General features: G+C 67.7%; 4 protein-coding genes across 4 annotated transcripts; 3 read left to right on the top strand and 1 right to left on the bottom strand.

Moving 5' to 3' along the window:
• Positions 1-132: 132 nt before the first annotated feature.
• Positions 133-1,320, bottom strand: EMIHUDRAFT_110098 (hypothetical protein; the record flags this gene model as incomplete). The annotated part of the gene is made up of 1 exon (XM_005788987.1): positions 133-1,320. One exon carries the CDS (start codon positions 1,318-1,320, stop codon positions 133-135), a length of 1,188 nt encoding a protein of 395 aa, XP_005789044.1.
• Positions 1,321-4,816: 3,496 nt separating this feature from the next.
• EMIHUDRAFT_455008 (hypothetical protein) lies at positions 4,817-6,880 on the top strand (the record flags this gene model as incomplete). Its single annotated transcript, XM_005788986.1, has 5 exons — positions 4,817-5,281; positions 5,378-5,594; positions 5,763-6,030; positions 6,421-6,562; positions 6,774-6,880. The coding sequence occupies exons 1-5, from the start codon at positions 4,837-4,839 to the stop codon at positions 6,878-6,880; spliced, it is 1,179 nt and encodes a 392-aa protein (XP_005789043.1). The 5' UTR covers positions 4,817-4,836.
• Positions 6,881-7,481: 601 nt separating this feature from the next.
• EMIHUDRAFT_226115 (hypothetical protein) lies at positions 7,482-9,246 on the top strand (the record flags this gene model as incomplete). Its single annotated transcript, XM_005788985.1, has 5 exons — positions 7,482-8,348; positions 8,484-8,678; positions 8,830-8,968; positions 9,040-9,061; positions 9,213-9,246. 5 exons carry the CDS (start codon positions 7,482-7,484, stop codon positions 9,244-9,246), a joined length of 1,257 nt encoding a protein of 418 aa, XP_005789042.1.
• A 2,071-nt stretch (positions 9,247-11,317) lies between these two features.
• On the top strand, positions 11,318-15,463 carry EMIHUDRAFT_226114 (hypothetical protein; the record flags this gene model as incomplete). Its single annotated transcript, XM_005788984.1, has 10 exons — positions 11,318-11,416; positions 12,047-12,123; positions 12,252-12,425; positions 12,505-12,655; positions 12,725-13,031; positions 13,761-13,909; positions 13,943-14,230; positions 14,571-14,672; positions 15,028-15,159; positions 15,308-15,463. The coding sequence occupies 10 exons, from the start codon at positions 11,318-11,320 to the stop codon at positions 15,461-15,463; spliced, it is 1,635 nt and encodes a 544-aa protein (XP_005789041.1).
• Between the last annotated feature and the right edge of the window lie 1,634 nt (positions 15,464-17,097).

Genomic DNA, 17,097 nt, shown 5'->3' with positions numbered 1-17,097 from the left:
CCGTCAACTGTGTACCCTCCACATGAGCACTGTGATTGCGGCCGTCCACGATAACGTCGTCTTCTCTTGAGAACGTCCTACGACCCCCTTCTGGTGTCGACTATCCCGTCTTCCGCCGGTGAGCGTTTGAGGTCAGGCGTCACAGAAGAGGAGGCCCTTGGCGTGCGGCGATCCGAGGACGACTTTGGCGCCGACGCGGAGCGCACTGGAGACGCCGTCGAGCGCCGTGCCGTCGTGCGTCAAGATGTCCGTCTGGCGGCCATCGACGAACGACTTGCCTCTCGCGCTCTCGCCGGTGCCGAGCAGCCCGATCTCAAGGAGGCCTCCGGGCTGGGCGCCGCAGCTGACCGGCCGGCCGCTGACGACCTTGGACGCGCTCAGTGCCGGCGCCTCCTGGCACACGCTCGCGGAGGCGTACGGGAAGGGGATGGTCCCAGCGTGCAGCGCGCCGTCCGCCGTCATCTCGAGGTTGTCCACGATGTGCTTGAGCCCGAAGGACGACACCTCCTCCAACGAGCCGTCAGGCTGGCGCGCCAGCACCGTGAGCCGCTGCGCCGGCGCATCGTTCACGAAGACCGTGTGCCGGTCGTCCGAAATCGCGATGCCGTTCGCGCCGACGAAGCGCGCGGAGCTCGCGACGCTGCACCGCTGCGTACTGACGGTGCAGCGGAAGACCCGCGTGAGCGGGACTTTGAAAAAGGTGAGCGGCGAGCTGAGGGCCCGCTTGAGCCTGAGCTCGAGCGGAGCGCTGCTGAGGCCGCGCTTGCCGCCAGCAGGGAAGGCCGCCGCCTGCCACTCGGTGACGTAGACCTCGTCCTTTCCCGCGCCCTCGACGACGTCATTGAGCGCGAAGTTGGCGAAGAGCGGCGACCGGATCGACCCCGCGTGCTTGAGCGAGACGCCGTCTTCTTCGAGCACGTCAAAGACCTCGATCGACTCGCCCGTAGCCTCGTCGTGGTTCACGCCGTAGAGTCGGCGGCTCCTGGCCGAGAAGTAGATCCCGTGGAGCACGAGCTTCGGCGGCTCGCCGAGGATCGGCAGCGGCGTGACCTTGGTGCCCTCCACGAGGTAGATGGCGCCGGCCACGGCCTGCTCCGATCCGAGGGCAAAGGTGCTCCAGAGATCCCCGCCGCCGGCAAACAGCGCCCCGGGCCGGAAGGCCGTGAGGTCCTCGCAAGGCGTCGGGAGCTGGTGCAAAGCGCAGGCCTCCGCCGCCGCGAAGCCGAGCTCCTTGCCGTACGCGAGCGTCCCGAGGTTGGCCTGCACGAGGTACCCGAGGGCCACGGCCACCGCCAGGACAGCCCAGCCGCACACGCTCATCGATCGCGAATTGGACAGCCAATGCACACTCTCGAGGTTCTCGAGGTGGATATCCTTTGGCCGCGTTGGGTAGCGAGGATTGGTGTAACCCGAGCCACGGAGGGCGTGTTTTAATAGACATACCAAAAGGAGGGCTACACGACGCCCTCTACGCTGGGGTGCCGGCGCCCTACTGGGCGCCCCCCGCTCCCTTCCCCTCAGAGCCCCCCATCCCACTAGCATTCCCCCGCGGTCCCTCGCGGTCGCGCGACGCCGCACCAATGGCGCGCTGTGCCTCGTCCGCGAGCGCCACCCAGAGCTGCACCGACAGTCGCTGCAGCGCAAACGGCATCCATTCGCGCGCCGACCACGACGTCTGGTCGTACTGCCACCACGTGAGCTTCCGGCCCGCCACCTCAGCCACCCGCATCAGCAGCTCCTCCACCCCCGCGCTCATTGCGCCGAACTCCTCGAAGCGTGTTTTCTGGCCGACCGTCAGTGCACGGAGGCCACTCGTTTTTCTTTTTTAAGCCCTCACCACCCCGCGCCCGCCGCCCCCCCGACCCCCGCCCCGCCTAGGTGGGAAAGAGACGAGGAGATGGAACAGCCCGAGGAAAGGAGGAGACAAACACGTATGGGAGGTTTCGTTGTGCACCACGCTGCCCGGCGTTTCTCATTTTTAGAAGCCAACAAGAAATGTGTCACACAGAGTGATTTGCGCTTCTTCTCTCATTTTCCGGGACAGCGGCCCCGCCCTTGTTGTAGGTTTGTTGTTGGCAAATCAAGACACAGAGCTCACACAGAATCACAGCGGGAAAAGCGGCGAGTCGCAATTCCTGGGGTCCTTGTGGCGGGCCACCCTGTCCAGAGAGGCATGGATGCCAATCTGGGGTCTCTCGACCGAGTCTATGAGTCCTGGGACCTGGCCGCTCCCGGTGGTGGCAAGGTTAAGCAACCAAGCGACGGAGATGGTGCGGGGGTACGGGTGTTCCAGGAGGTCACGTCGACACGCACCGACCCTTCCATGGCGAAGGCGTAGGGGCGGGAAGGGGGATGGCGGAAGTCGACATGGGCCGGCGGTGGGTGGTTCGGGAGGGCGGGGGGGAGGGCGGGGGGGAGGGCGAGGGGTGGGGTAGGGGGGCGGTGGTGGAGAGGGGAAGCGAAGGGGAGGGTGGCGGCGGGGGAGGCAGCGTGAGGGTGGCGGAGGCAAGGGGGAGGAGGAGGGCGGCGGAGGTGTGGGCGGCAGTGCCGGCGGGGTGGTGGAGGTGGTGGGCGGCGGAGGCGTGGGCGAGGCTGGAGGGCGGCGGCGGCGTGAGCGGCGGCGGCGGCGGCGTGGTGGAGGTGGGGGCTGGCAGCGGCGTGGCCGTGGGGGAGGCTGGAGGGCGGCGGCGGCGTGAGCGGCGGCGGCGGCGGCGTGGTGGAGGTGGGGGCTGGCAGCGGCGTGGCCGTGGGGGAGGCTGGAGGGCGGCGGCGGCGTGAGCGGCGGCGGCGGCGGTGTGGTGGAGGTAGAGGGTCCTTGTGAGGCAGGAAAGTGGCGGCTACCCCGTACGCCCAGCCTGCTTCGACCCCCTCCCCTCTGCTCGGCGCCGCGACTTTTTTTTCCTCAGTCCCGTCCAATGTTCTGCAGCACCTCCGCGCTCTCCGCGCTGCACGTGAAGGACGCCACGCTGTCCGCGCTGCACGTGAAGGACGCCACGGCTCTCGAGCGCACCTTTGCGCACCTGACGGCTCCAGCGCTCGAGACGCTCGAGATGGGACTCGGTGGGCGCACACCAGACACAGCGCGCACGATCGGCCGCGCCCTGCTCCGAAGAAAGGTGCACGCTGTCCTCGACAAGAGCAATGGTTTTGGAGATGTGGAGGCTGGACTGGACATTGCGCTGCCAGAGGCGATGCGTTCGCGCTGCCTTAAACAGTACGGAGGCCTCTCGCCGACGACCTGGCGTGATTGTCTGAGTCGTCTGAAGACGCTCTCCGGCGATTCGCGCGAGCAGCTGTGGTCATACGTCATCGCCCACCCGATGACAGAGTACGTCCCCAACCAGTGTCAGCGCTGCGGGCACATCGTTCCCGACGAGACGACGCCAGGTTACACCGACGCCGAGGTCGGCATCAGTGAAGTTCCTCCGACAGCCTCAGAGCGGCCGTTCGTGCGCGGCGGCTACTATCGGGGCGCGCGCTCCGCGGTGGCATTCCTTCTGCGGTGCCCTGAGTGCGGGGACGAGTCGCGCTGGTTCCGCTCGTCGGCCGCACAAGTGATCCTCAACCCCAACCGATGGGGCCGCTTGTGTGGCGAGCAGGAGGACTTGCGCGCCGCGCTCGCCCGCCACTTGAGCGTGCCGCTTCGCGCCATCTTGCCACTCGATTGGGATCACGTTTGGTCGGAGACGCGGCGCGAGGCGGACGGCGCGTGGGTGGCCTGCCAGGGGCCCGGAGATGCGCCGGCGGCCAACTTTGCGGGCCGGCTGGATGAGGGCATCGGCGCTTGGACTCGAGTCATCGCCGTTAGCGCGGACGTGGAGGGGACTTCCGATGTGACCGAAGAGTACCTCTCCTGCTGCAGCGCGGGTGGGCGCGCCGACGAGAGGCTGGACGAGGAGATGCCGCGGTACAGGGAGACGGTGAGCGCCGCACGCGCGGATGCGAGCGGGAGCGCCACGCAGGCTAAGACGCTCAACGGGCACGTGCTGCACCGCGCCGGCTTCGGACGTGAGGAGGTGACTTGCATTCTGAGGCAGGCGGTCGTGGATCATGGCGTGGTGGGCTGGTGGGAGTGGCAGGAGGAGGAGGAGGAGGAGGAGCGAGGAGGAGGAGGAGCGAGGAGGGGGCTGACGAGAAATGCCAGGCCACAGGTGTGAATCGTGCGTGTGCAGAAAGAAAGAAAGCAGAAAGTTATTTTTCAAAAGGAAAAAAGAAACCCGACCTAGGCGAGGCTGCGGGGCGGGGGGCCCGGGGGCGCGCGGGCGCGGAGTGCGGTGCGGTGTGGGGGTGTGTGCGTGTCGTGCGGCTACAGCAGATGACCGTCGGTGTCCGTCTGTATTATTACGTATGTATGTAGTAAGGTGAAGAACAGCCTTGAGCTCTGTGTCTTGTTTGCCAACAAGCGTCTAGCGCGCGCGTGAAGAGGGCTCCAGGCCCCAAATGACGTGTGTGGTGTGAGTGTTAGAGTTGTTTGGTATTGCTAAAAATCTCTCTCTCTACACCTTAGAGTAGGTAGGTAGAAAGGTGAAGAACAGCCAGGCTCGGACTGGACACCAACGCGGTATGGGTGGACGCTGGACAGATGATGACGGCACGCACGAGCGACACACAGACACAAACAGGCTCACAAGACACACAGCCAGCTGGCTGCCACACACCCTGAGTCGGCGTACACATAACTCAGGGCCACATCCTCCCTGTCGCCCCCCCCAGCACTCCACGGTGCCAAGGGCACAAACAAGGGCACAACTCAAACCTTAGAGCCAAACAAGGAGCTCTCAAAAAGAAAGAAACACCGCGAGCGCTCAAGCGTCGGGCAGGTCCTCTGAACACACGATGCTCCTCTCCTCGACTGGTGGCTCCACCTCCCCGCCCCTCACGGCGGACGCCCTCTGCTCTCCGCCTCGCGGCTGGCCGGGCTGCTTCAAGCAGCGGGCGCTCAGCAGCTTCGTCGGCGCGGGCGTGCTACGCGGCCGGCGCTGCCGCCTGACGGCCCGCCCGCCGCACAAGCTGACAGCCGAGGCGGCAGCGGCCGGCGTGCGTCTGAGTGCGGACGACTCCTGCGCCAACGCCGCGGCGGTCCACGCTGCCCTTGGTCTCCCGGTGGTCAAGGGCTACGCGGTCTTCGAGCTCCGCGACCGTCCCGGCGTCTTTGCCGCCGCGCGCCGCCACTGGAACGCCGCCGCAGCCTCCGGAGCGTGGGTCGACCTCACGCCGCGAGCCGAGGAGCTCGCGAGCATGGTGCTGGTCGAGTCCGAACTCGTCGCCCACGGCTCCGGCGGTGCGGACCCTCCCGCCGCCGCCGCGCCACCGCCGCCCGCCGCCGCCGCCGCCGCCGCCACCGCCGCCGCCGCGGTCGAAGCCGCTTCGTCGGCAGAGCCGGAGGGTCGGTGGAGGCCGGAGGGTGCAAAGAGGCCGCTGTCGAGCCTGTCGCTGCTGGAGGTGCGGCGGGCGTGGGAGGAGCTCGAGGGCAGCGCCGACTTTCGCGCAGACGTCTCGCTCCTCCGGACCGATCAGCAGCTGCGCACCTACCTGCTGGAGCTGCACGAGGAGGACAGCGAGAAGCTGCGGCTGATCCAGCTGCACGCGGCCGCGTTCGCGTCGCTCCACCGCGAGCTCGCCTCCGGCCCCCCGCTGCGCAAGCCGCCGCCGCCGCCGCGGCCCGGCGAGGCCAATGCGCGCGGCGGCGGCGGCGGCGAATCGGGCGGCGGCGGTGTGTTGGTCGTGTCCCGGCCGACGCCTCTCGCACGCTCGCTCAAGAGTGCGGAGGAGCGGGAGGCCGAGCTGCACTGCAGCATGGCGACGGTATGGCGCTCGTCCAAGGGCGTCAAGCATGGCCGCATCCGGCTCAGGCTGCAGCCGCGAGCCGCGACGCCGAGCGGCGAGGGCGGCGAGGGCGGCGAGGGCGGGCTGAGGGGCGAGGGCTTGCCGAAGTTTGAGCTCGAGGCGCAGGCATGGAGCACGCTGTACGACGAGGGGGACGTGGACGCCGCCTTCTTCGCCCCTCTCGACGAGGACGACGCGTTAGTCGTGCACGCTAGCACTACCCTCTACCCTCTCTCACCTTCTGTCCCCCCCCTCCCCCCCTTCCCCTCTCCTGCGACCCCCCAGGCTAGATGGAGTAGTCAAGAGATGAAGATTCTGCCCCACACAGCCCCTTACCCCTTCACCCTCGCCTCGCTGCTTGGTGTTTCTGAACGTAGTCGTCCACGCTGTGGGGGTTGTGTGCGGGTTGTGTCTGGGAGGGAGGGAGTGGGGTGCAGGTCTGCTCACCCACGGCACCGGGCCGGTGCTTGCACTTTGAATGCCGTGGGGCTCCTGCCCGTGTGTCCGGGCGTGGAGATGCGAGGGCTGCCCTGGCCCTCGCACCACCACCTCGTGTGTGTGTGGAGACGTTGACCTTACCTGACCTGACCTTAGGATGACGAGGGAGCTGCACAGCTGCGCTGCGCCGGAGTGTGGGAGAGCTCGCCCTACGGCTTCACCCTCGTGCTCCGCTCGGTGGAGGAGGTTGGGCCGGCCGGCGCACGCGCGCTGCTGCCGCTGCGAGAGGCCGAGCTCCGTGCCGCCGCAGGCCGCGCCGCCTAGAAGCGCTAGATGCGGGATGCGGATTCTCGTCTCCCAACTGGCGCTCGAGAGGACACGGAGTCAGGTGTCTTCGGGCCGTACTCAGCCGCATTCACTGAACTCGCAGCCCTCGGATTCACGCGATTCTCTGAAGACTCTGCAGAATACCGCCTTTCCGCCCCGATGCTGGCGTATTCCGCACGTAGGCCGCACCCTCGACCGGGATCTCTTTGGCACGATGGACTTCGACGAGCGCAAGGCAACCGTCGGGGTGGGGGAGCGGCGCGAACGCAGGCTCGTCTTCACCATGTGACTTCGAGGCGGTCGCTCGCTCCGTCGGCGACTCGACGGTCGTTGGGTCTCGGCTTGCTTGCACTCTCATCGCGTTTTTAAGCACAGGCCACACCACTCACCAGGCCGTGAAGTTCGTGAGGGGCCATCCTGGGCGCGTCACCGCCGTGTGTATTGTCTATTGATCGTTTTGCTTTTGGCCCGCGCATCCCTGGTTGCTGGTATCCACACTTCTGTGAACCATTTGAAGAAGGCTCCTACCACCTGTTCCTTCCCTTCCGCATCAGCGTCATCCATCGGCTTTCTCAGCCGTTTGAAAGATGTCGTCACCAAACCTCTTGCGAGCCTCAATGTCCATCCTATCAGGCAGAAGACACGACCCCCCTCCGCTCTCGCCATGCCTCGTCTGACTCTCAAAAGTTCAGCTTCCCATGTCATCTGGATCTCTCTCTCGTTGTACCACACACACACACACTCACTCGTGCAGTCGCTTGCAGAGCGTGAAATTTCACTGCGTCATTCCACTTCATTTCGCGGATGACCAAACGACGAGACGGAACGAGTCCATTCGCTCTGCTCGTGCCGACGGTCGCTCTGCTCGTGCCGACAAAAGACGAGACGGAATGATGCTCGTGCCGACGGTCGCTCGAGCGCTTGCTCCGGCGCTTCCGTTGCGGCCAGCTGCTGTCTCGCCACCAGCATATGCCATCCCGTCTCACCCGTGCCTTCAACGCGTCCACGGTGAGCCGGCGCCCGTCTACATCATCCCAGACTTTCTGAGCGGCGACGAATGCGAGGCCCTGATCGACGCGTGCGGCACCCTGCCAGAGGTGCGATATATCGAGCACGAAGAGAAGAAATTCTCAATCGGCTGGCTCAAAGCCGCCCCCAGTCTGTCACTGCTCGCTCTTGCTAGCGCGACTGCCCTCTCTCTCGGGGCAGGCTACTCTCCGTCGGAGGCTCTGCTTGCTACCAGCGGTGCCGTCACAGGCGTATGCGGTCTTGCGCACGGTGTATCGACACTCGTCGCGAACAGCGACAGGGTGCAGATCTTCACCGGCACCAAATGGGACGCCTCTGGCCACCACGCGGAGAAGCTCTTCCTCGCTCGAGCCGGCGCGCTCTTCGGCCACATGCCTCGCGACCGCTTTGAGCCGGTGACCGTCACGCGGTACAAAGAGGGAGAGTATCAGCGCAAGCACGTCGACGCCAGGCTCGACGCGATGCGGGACGAGGCCTTCGGCTCGACCGGCCTCGGTCAGCGCATCGCGCAGGTCATCGTCTATCTCCGATCGCCCGAAGCCGGCGGAGAGACGGCTTTCCACGGGGACGCCTTTAGCGAGTGGCGTCCTCGGGCGGAGGTTCAGCCTGTGGCGGGCCAGGCCCTCGTCTTCCCGACGGCAACGCTCGATGGCGTGCCGGACGAGAGGTACGTGCACAGCGGCGAGGCGGTGAAGCGCGGAGAGAAGTGGATCGTGGGCACGTGGCTCGTGCAGGAATGATTTAAGCTTTTTTTCTTCGACCAAAGTACAATTGTAACCCGCCTCGGCTCTGTCGCCGGCCGCGCTTTCGGGCCGGCGAGCATGGGCGAGCCCAGCAGCCAGGACGCAGCGCCTCCTCTGCAGGACGCAGCGCCTCCGACGCTCTTCCAAGAGATCATGGCCCAGTGGGAGTGGCTGCAGCAGGCGCACGACTATGTCGTGGCGATGCCCGCGCTGCGCGAGCGCGTCAGCTCCTTCCGCAAGTCGGCGTGGGAGTTCACGTCGACGGCAAAGGCAGCCGCGCCCGCGCGCCGAAGCCTCGGCCGCACCCTTTGCAGCGTTCCCCCACCCACCCCCCACCCCCCAGGGGACCTTTCCCGCCCGCACCCACCCCTCCTCCCAGCTGCCTCTCGCTCCCGCGCTGCCTCCCTCACCCCAACCAATAGCCCACCCACCGCACGACCACCCACTCGACGCCACTCGCGCAGAGCACTGGGCCGCGCTGCTCGCCTTCCGGCTGCTGCAGGCGCACGACCAGCTGAGCGCGATTGCCCCACTGGCTGACATTAGCCTCCCTGCACCGTCGCTTCAGCTCGGCGACGGAGAGGGAGGCGGAGAGCTCCTTCGTGGTCTCGTCCTCGTCCTCCGAGTCGCTCGGGTCGTCCTCCGACGAGCCGTACGCGGCCGCCGCCTGCTGCAGGCGCACGACCATACTGGCTGACGTTCGTAACTGATTTCCAAGCGTCCGGGACAAAATGCGCAGAATTTCCGCTAGCTTTGAGAGCATCCCGCAGGGGGGGGGGGGGGGGGGGGCACTTAGCACGTGAAACAAGAATCTTACAACAAAACTCCCTCGCACGACACTGGGCACAGGACTGGGCACGGGACTGGCTCGCACTGGCACTAACACAGGTACACCATGAAACAAGAAACAGCCCGCAAGCCACAGCGCTGGCGGGCCGCACAGCGCACACAGGCCGGTCTTGGCGTCTCCGGGAGGCGATGCCGCGTGCGCCGCGGGTACAATTCACGCCGGGCGGCATCCCCGCCCTCATCGCCGGCACTCACGAGCAGCGCCGCGGCCGCAGCCTGAGTTCGAGCTCACGGCGGGCGGGATCGCAGCCGTGCGCCTCAGCCGGAGCGGCGCCAGCGCCGGCGTTACCGGCCGCTGCCTCAACGGCTCGCTCTGCAGTTGCCGCTCCCACCCCGACGCCGTCCGCCCCGCCGACTCCGGCGCTGGACCTGAGCAGCTTCTTCGACGCGGCTGCGCCTGCAGAGGCGTCGCTGAGCCTCTTTGCTGGCGCCGGAGTGGCGTCTGTGGAGGCGGGAGGTGTGGTGCAGTCAGCGGGGGTGGCGGTCAGGGTCACGGAGGAGGCTGAGGCAGCGGAGGCGGTGAGGGTGGCGGCGAGAGAGGCGGAGGAGGCAGCGGCGGCAGCGGCAGCGAGGGAGGAGGCGGCACGAGCGGCGGAGGAGGCGGAGGCGGCGGCGGCGAGGGAGGAGGAGGCGGCGGCGAGGGCGGCGGAGCAGGAGGCGGCGAGGGCGGCGGAGGAGGCGGCGGCGAGGGTTGCGGAGGAGGCGGCGAGGGCGGCGGAGGAGGAGGAGGCAAGGGCGGCGGAGGAGGCGGCGGCGAGGGCGGCGGAGGCGGCGGAAGAGGAGGCGGCGAGGGCGGCGGAGGCGGCGGCGAGGGCGGCGGAGGAGGCGGCGGCGAGGGCGGCGGAGGAGGAGGCGGCGGCGAGGGCGGCGGAGGAGGAGGCGGCGGCGAGGGCAGCGGAGGAGGAGGCGGTGAGGGCCGCAACAAAGGCAGCGGAGGCGGCCGCGGTGGCAGAGGCAGCGACGGCGGCAAGGGCGGAGGACGAGGCTGCGGCAGCGGAGGCGGCTACTGCCGAGGCGGAAGAGGCGAGAGCTGCAGAGGCGGCGGCAGCGGCCGCGGCCGCGGCCGCGGCGGCGGAGGAGAGGGACAGTCTCGACTCGCTCGACCACCTCTTCTCCCTCGGCACACCCGAGGCGCGTGCTGTCGCTGCCACCCCAACGCTTCCGCTCGTTGCCCATTCGCCCCCCTGCCTCCCGATGTGCAGGGCCCACCCGGCGACACTGCTCGCGACAGCAACCTGGACCAGCTCTTCTCAGCTGCGCCCGCACAGGACAGCAACCTGGACCAGCTCTTCTCAGCTGCGCCCGCACAGGACAGCAACTTGGACCAGCTCTTCTCAGCTGCGCCCGCACAGGACAGCAACCTGGACCAGCTCTTCTCAGCTGCGCCCGCACAGGACAGCAACCTGGACCAGCTCTTCTCAGCTGCGCCCGCACAGGACAGCAACTTGGACCAGCTCTTCTCAGCTGCGCCCGCACAGGACAGCAACTTGGACCAGCTCTTCTCAGCTGCGCCCGCACAGGACAGCAACCTGGACCAGCTCTTCTCAGCTGCGCCCGCACAGGACAGCAACCTGGACCAGCTCTTCTCAGCTGCGCCCGCACAGGACAGCAACTTGGACCAGCTCTTCTCAGCTGCGCCCGCACAGGACAGCAACTTGGACCAGCTCTTCTCAGCTGCGCCCGCACAGGACAGCAACCTGGACCAGCTCTTCTCAGCTGCGCCCGCACAGGACAGCAACTTGGACCAGCTCTTCTCAGCTGCGCCCGCACAGGACAGCAACCTGGACCAGCTCTTCTCAGCTGCGCCCGCACAGGACAGCAACCTGGACCGCCTCTTCTCGACGGCCGCCGAGGAGGCTGCAGCGGCCACGGCAGCAGAAGAGCCCGAGGAGGCGGCGGTGGCAGACGCGGCGGTAGAAGAGGCGGCAGAAGCGGCGGCCCAAGAGGCGACGGCGACCAAGGCGGAAGAGGCGAGGGCGGCGGCAGAGCAGGTGGCGGCAGAGCAGGAGGCGGCAGAGCAGGCGGTAAGGCTTGCGGCGGAGGAGGAGGCGGCAGAGAAGGCCCGTGTGGAGGAGTCGGCGGCGGCCGAAGTGGGGCGGCTGCGTATGGAAAAGATTGTGGCGCGGGAAGAGGCGGCCCAAGCGACGGCGGTCGAGGCGGCACAGGTGGAGAAGATACGCTTGGAGGTTGAGGAGGCGGCGCGAGTCAAGGCCGAGACGGCGGCGCGGGAGGAGGCTGCGCAGTTGGCAGCAGCAGAAGCGGCGGCGGCGGAGGAGGAGGCGGCAAGGATGACGGCCGAGAAGGCGGCGGAGGAGGCGGCCGAGGCGGCGGAGAGGGCGGCAGCGGAGGCGGAGGCGGAGAGGGCGGAGGCGGAGAGGGTGGCAGCGGTGGAGAAGGCGGAGGTGGAGAGGTTGGCAGAGGAGGCTGCGGCGGCAGTGGAGGAGAGGGCGGCGGCGGAGAAGGCGGAGGCGGAGAGGTTGGCAGAGGAGGCTGCGGCGGCAGTGGAGGAGAGGGCGGCGGCGGAGAGGTTGGCAGAGGAGGCTGCGGCGGCAGCGGAGGAAAGGGCGGCGAGGGCTGTGGCGCTGGCGAGGGAGGAGGCGGTAGCAGAGATGAATGCGCTAGCACAGGCAGCACGGGAGGCGGCAGCGGCGAGGGCGGCGGAGCAAGCCACGGCCGCCGCTGCTGCCGCCGAGATGGAGGCGGCATTCGCTGGGGCGGAGGCGGCAAGGGAGGCGGCGGCGGCGGCAGCGGCGGAGGCCGAGGTGGCGCGATCCGGCCGAGGCTGCGAGGGAGAGGGGATTCGCCTTCTGGACCGTCCAGCACCCTTCCTCTAGGCGGCACGGTCCGAGGCCGAGGCTGCGCGGTCTGCGGCGGAGGAGCGGGCGAGCGGGCTCGAGGAGGCGCTTCGACAGTCGGAGAGGCGCGGGACACTTCCGAGACTTTTCCAAGACTTTTCCGAGTCTCTTCCGAGACCCTTCCGAGACCCTTCCGAGTCTCTTCCGAGTCACTTCCGAGGCACGTCCATGGCACCTCGCGCAGGCGCGCCGCGCTGCTGCAGCAGCAGAAGCAGCGCCTGCTGCAGCGACTCGAGAAGGCGTGCGAGCGAGGGGCGACCCCGCTGGTCGATTTCTTTTTGGAGCGCTTGTTTCTTTTTATAGGCGTCCGAGCGAGGGGCAACCCCGGGCGCGACGCTCGGCACGGCGACACCGCCGAGTGTGCAACACGTTGCAAGTACAGCTGGGGCTTCTGGAAAGAATGGCAATGCAGCGCGTGCCTCCACCTCCTCTGCCAGTGCGGCGCCGGAGGCTTCGCCCGAGGAGGGGAGGGGAGGCGCGAGCGCCGAGTCACCTCTCGACGGGGCGGGAGCAGCGGCGGCAGCGGCAGCATCGCAGCTGGTTGGGCAGTGGCCGGAGGCTTCGCCCGCCGCCGCGAGCACCGGCGGTGTCGGCCCGACGCGTGTTTCTGCTCTGGGCGCGGCCCCGCCCGCCGGCGAGGCTGCGGAGGAGGTGCAGGGTCGGCTGGCCGCGGTCTGCTCGGCGGTGGAGGCGCACGCAGCGAGCGCGGAGGGCTGGGCGGCAGAGTGCGCGGCGTTGCGCCGCCGCTGCGAGAGCGCCGAGGAGGGGGCGCGCGCGGCGCTCGCTCTGTTGGCCGCCACGCAGCGGGTGGCGGCCGCCATCGCGGCGGAGAGCCTTCGCGGCAGAACCGAGGGGGGCGCCGACGCGGCGGAGGGGGGCGTCGCCGACCACCCCGCTGCCGACCTCAGCCCGCGCGAGCACCGCAGCCTGAACGGCTCGCGTGAGCCGCCCGGCGCGGAGTGGAGTCCGGCGGCGGCGCCCCACCGAGCCGGCCGGTGCTCTTCTTCTTTTTCTCACGGCGCGAGGCGCGCCTCGCTTGTAGGTGGCGACCCCCGCGCACGGCGCCCGCGCGGGTTCGTCCGGGGGCTCGGACGGGGTGCCCTCTTGGCTCGCGGGCGCCGAGAGGACGCTCCGGGAAGAGGCGATCGTCGCGTGCACCAGCCACCACCACACCCACAGGACCTGGACCCACGTTCACACCCACAGGACCTGGACCCACGTTGGATTCGATAGTATGGAGGTACGGTACTAGGCGAGCGCCGCGTGCGCGCTCCCGTTCTTCAGCTCCGAAGGCCAAGCGGAAGGCGCGCCGTCGAGGAGCGAGCTCATCGCACTCGGGCGCGCGCGCTTCTCGCAGCTGCGCGGGGCGCGCCGAGGCGAGCTCGGGCCGGCGGGGTGAGCACGTGAGCTCTCGCACGCGGTCCTTTTTATCGGAGCAACTACCAACAGGAGAAGTCCAACGACCGACGTCCAACGACCGCAAGTTTTCAGTTCGAACTAACTTTCGTTACGACACATCGGTCTCTCCAACCGGGGGCCCAGCCAGACTCCAGTTTGGTCAGAGTACAGAGACAAAAGAGTCAAGATCCACCCCCCTCCCTCCCCCCTCCCCCCCGGCGACACACACACCCCACCCACCACCCCGCCGCCGCCGCGCCGCCGCCGCCCCGCGCGCACACCCGCCCTGGCCCAGGAGCCCGGACGCAACTGAGTTTGCCAATGGCTGCGCTGCTCGTCTCTGCAAGCCCGATGGGCAGCAACCCCTTCACCTCCACCGTCGTCGCGCTCACGAGCAAGAACTGGCGCGAGCTGGAGAGCTCTCCGTTCCTCTGGCTCGTCAATGTCTGTAGACAGACGTGAGGCTTCTGCGGCCAGCTGACGCCCAAGTGGGAGAAGCTGGCCGGCGAGCTGAAGAACCTGGTCAAGGTGGCCTACTGGGATACCGAGGCGAACGGTGCCACGCCGCCTCTGCTTGGCCAGATCAAAGGCACGCCCACGATCAAGGCGTTTGTGCCGTCTCGGAAGTCGGTCAAGAACGCCAAGAATGTGGAGGAGTACCAGCAGGCGAGGGAGGTCAAGGACCTCGTCCGGTTCGCGACGTCGCGGATGCCAAACTTTGTGGAGCGCGTCAAGACAGCGCAGGAACTTGAGGCGGCGCAGGCAGTCCCTATCTCTCGAGCGCCTACCCTCCCTCTCCCTCTCGCTCTGTCTACCTCTACATCACACACACACACACACACACACACACACACACACACACACACACACACACACACACACACACACACACACACACACACACACACGCACGCACGCACGCACGCACGCACACACACACACACAGACACACACACACACTTCTCTCGCTCTCTCGCTCTCTCGCTCTCTCTCGCTCCCTCCCTCCCTCCCTCCCTCCTTGCGCCCCTCCCTCCCTACTCGACCGCTCTCCATCTGTGTCCTCTGCCTCCCCCCCCCCCCCCACACACACACACCACCCTCGCAGGCGAAGCGGCGCGAGTGGGGCCTGCCGATGGTGCTGATCTTCAGCAGCTCCGGCGCCACCTCCTCGACGCTCAAGGCGCTCAGCACGGCGGACCTTTGTCTCGTCGCGTCTCCACCTCCTCACCCCCCCGCCCCTTCCCCCCCCCCCCCCCGACCTGTCAAGGCGCTGAGCACGGCGTACCGGCGCAGGCTGCTCGTCGTCGAGCACAAGGCGCGGGACTAGCCGAGAGGGGCCGAGAGCAGCCGAGAGGAGCCGAGAGGAGCCGAGAGGAGCCGAGAGGAGCCGAGAGGAGCCCACCTCTGTCGCCGGGTCAAGGCCGAAGGTGTGTCGCTAGAAGGAGCCGAGAGTGGCACGAGATGAGCCCAACCGCTGCCACCCGTCGCATTAGGCGGACAAGGGCTCGTGGCTGTATCCGTACCTGTGGACATCGTCTCTTCACACCTCGGGCTGTGAACAGGCGGGCAAGGGCGGCAGCGAGGTGGCAAGGCGGTTCGGCGTCACGGCGTTCCCGGCGGTCCTCGGCTTCCCCGCCGGGCAGGATGAGCCCGTCGCTTTCGAGAAGAAGCCGACGTACAATATGCTCGACGGCGTCTTCCCCTAGAAGCGGATTGCGTACTCTTGTATCCCAACCAGCGCTCGAGAGGACACGGACTCAATTGTGCTCCGCTGTCGTCCGCTGTATCTCGAACACACCACTGCAAAAGACCGTCTTCCCGCCCCGATGTTGGTGCATTCAGCGCGTAGGCTTCTTCCGCAAGCTCGCCCTCAAGCAGGCGGTGCTGCGGAAGCCAAAGCCGGAGGCGACGGAGGAGTCGCTTGCCCCGCCCGTGCCTGTGAACAGTGTGCTCTTCACAGCTGCCCGCGTGGGACAGGCGCCCAAGGAGGAGCTCTGAGGAGTCCCGGCGCCCCGGCCGCCGCCCGAGGCGGCCGCCCGACACGGGGCCCCGTGCAGCAGATGAAGGGGCGGCGGGCAAAGGCGCCGCGGACGCGGCGCCGCTGCGCCCTGGAGATCGCAGGAGAGCGAGCTGCGCGGCGAACCGTGGCTTGCGGCGCTTAGCAGGCAATGGCATCGGCCAGGAGTTCTTTTGTTTTGCTTCGAAACACTGCTCACTGGGCATCGAGGAGGCTAAAAGAAGCGGTGCGGGGGGTAAAGAAAGAAAGAAAAAGAAACGCAGGGAGGGATGGGAGGACGGCACGCCGCCACCACACAGGGTCAGGGATTTTACCAAGGGGGGTTGGCGGGTGGGAGACCGGCCTGAGGGAGGGTGTAGAGGATGTAGAGTGTAGAGCGCTGTAGAGCTGTAGAGCTGTGTAGAGCGCTGTAGAGCTGTAGAGCTCTACATCCGCCGCGTGACGATGCGCCTGCGTTGTAGAGCGATGTAGAGGCGCTATCCAACGTGAAATCTCTACAACAAACTCGCTCATCATACGAGGCTGATCCGGCCGTGTCCCCAGCACAGCTTTGGCTTCGACGGGCGCCTCCCAGGGTGCCCCGGGCGACCGACTCGAGCGGCATGCGGCTTCGGACAGACCTCGGCCCGGCTCCTGGCGGGTCGCTGAAGCGTCTCAGTCGCTCTCTCTCGGTTGCGCGGTTGCGCGGTTGACGCTTTTTTGGCGCTCACGGCGGGCGGCGAGGCTGGCCTTGAGGTCGCAGCGAGCCGTCCAGACGTCTCACGGTGGCGTCACGCATATCACTCGTGGCGTCGGTCGCCTTGGAGGCGGCGGAGACGTCCAGCGGCGGCGCATTTTGATGGGCACGCCCGGCAGCGCTGCGGGCGAGCGTGCCGCAGGCTGAAGACCTCCCTTGGCGCGGCGCGAGCGGCGCGCACCGCTGCACGAGGGCGCGCGGCGCTGCCGCCGCGATCAGTCGTCACGGCCTGCGCCCGGGCCGGCCGCGCGGTTGGCGTGGCAGCGACCACAGCACATGGTTCGGGGCTTCGGGCGGGCTTCTCGGTATCTTCGGTTCCGCTGCACCGGCGCGTGCGTCCGACCCAGTGAGTCCTGCCGGTGAAGTGTGTGGTGTCCAGCCGCGCGGTGTTGCAGACTACGTCGCGTGGTGTGCTTGTGCGTCGGTAGTCATCGCACGACTCGCAGTCTCGCACTGTGTCCGCACTGCCGGTGCCGGCTGGGTCCGTCGCAGCGCACGCACTCTCCCTGTGGGTCGAGTCGTGGTTTATGCGCGAGTCGTGGTGTGCGAGGATTATTTGACTAACACTCTGATTAATACCCAGCGCGGCGTCTCCCCCTCCTCTCTCGCTCGAGGCACCCGGAGCGAGAGTGTCAAGGACACACACCCATCTCTCTCTCGCGAGCGCACACACACCGACCCCATGTGCCGTGCACGGCCAGCGCTCCCACAGGCGCGGAATGATCCGTCGTGCGCCCCATGTGCGTACGCGCGCAAGTACATGAAGCAGTTATAGCAGTACCCTACGACACACACCGCCAGAGGACAGCGCGTCCAGCGTCCATCGGGGTGGAGGTGCTGCCGCCAGAGCCCAGGTTGGCGAAGCCTTCAACGATCCAC

Source organism: Emiliania huxleyi, assembly GCF_000372725.1.
Source record: "Emiliania huxleyi CCMP1516 chromosome Unknown EMIHUscaffold_130, whole genome shotgun sequence".
Lineage (NCBI taxonomy): Eukaryota > Haptophyta > Isochrysidales > Noelaerhabdaceae > Emiliania > Emiliania huxleyi.
This window is presented reverse-complemented; position numbering and strand designations above follow the sequence as displayed.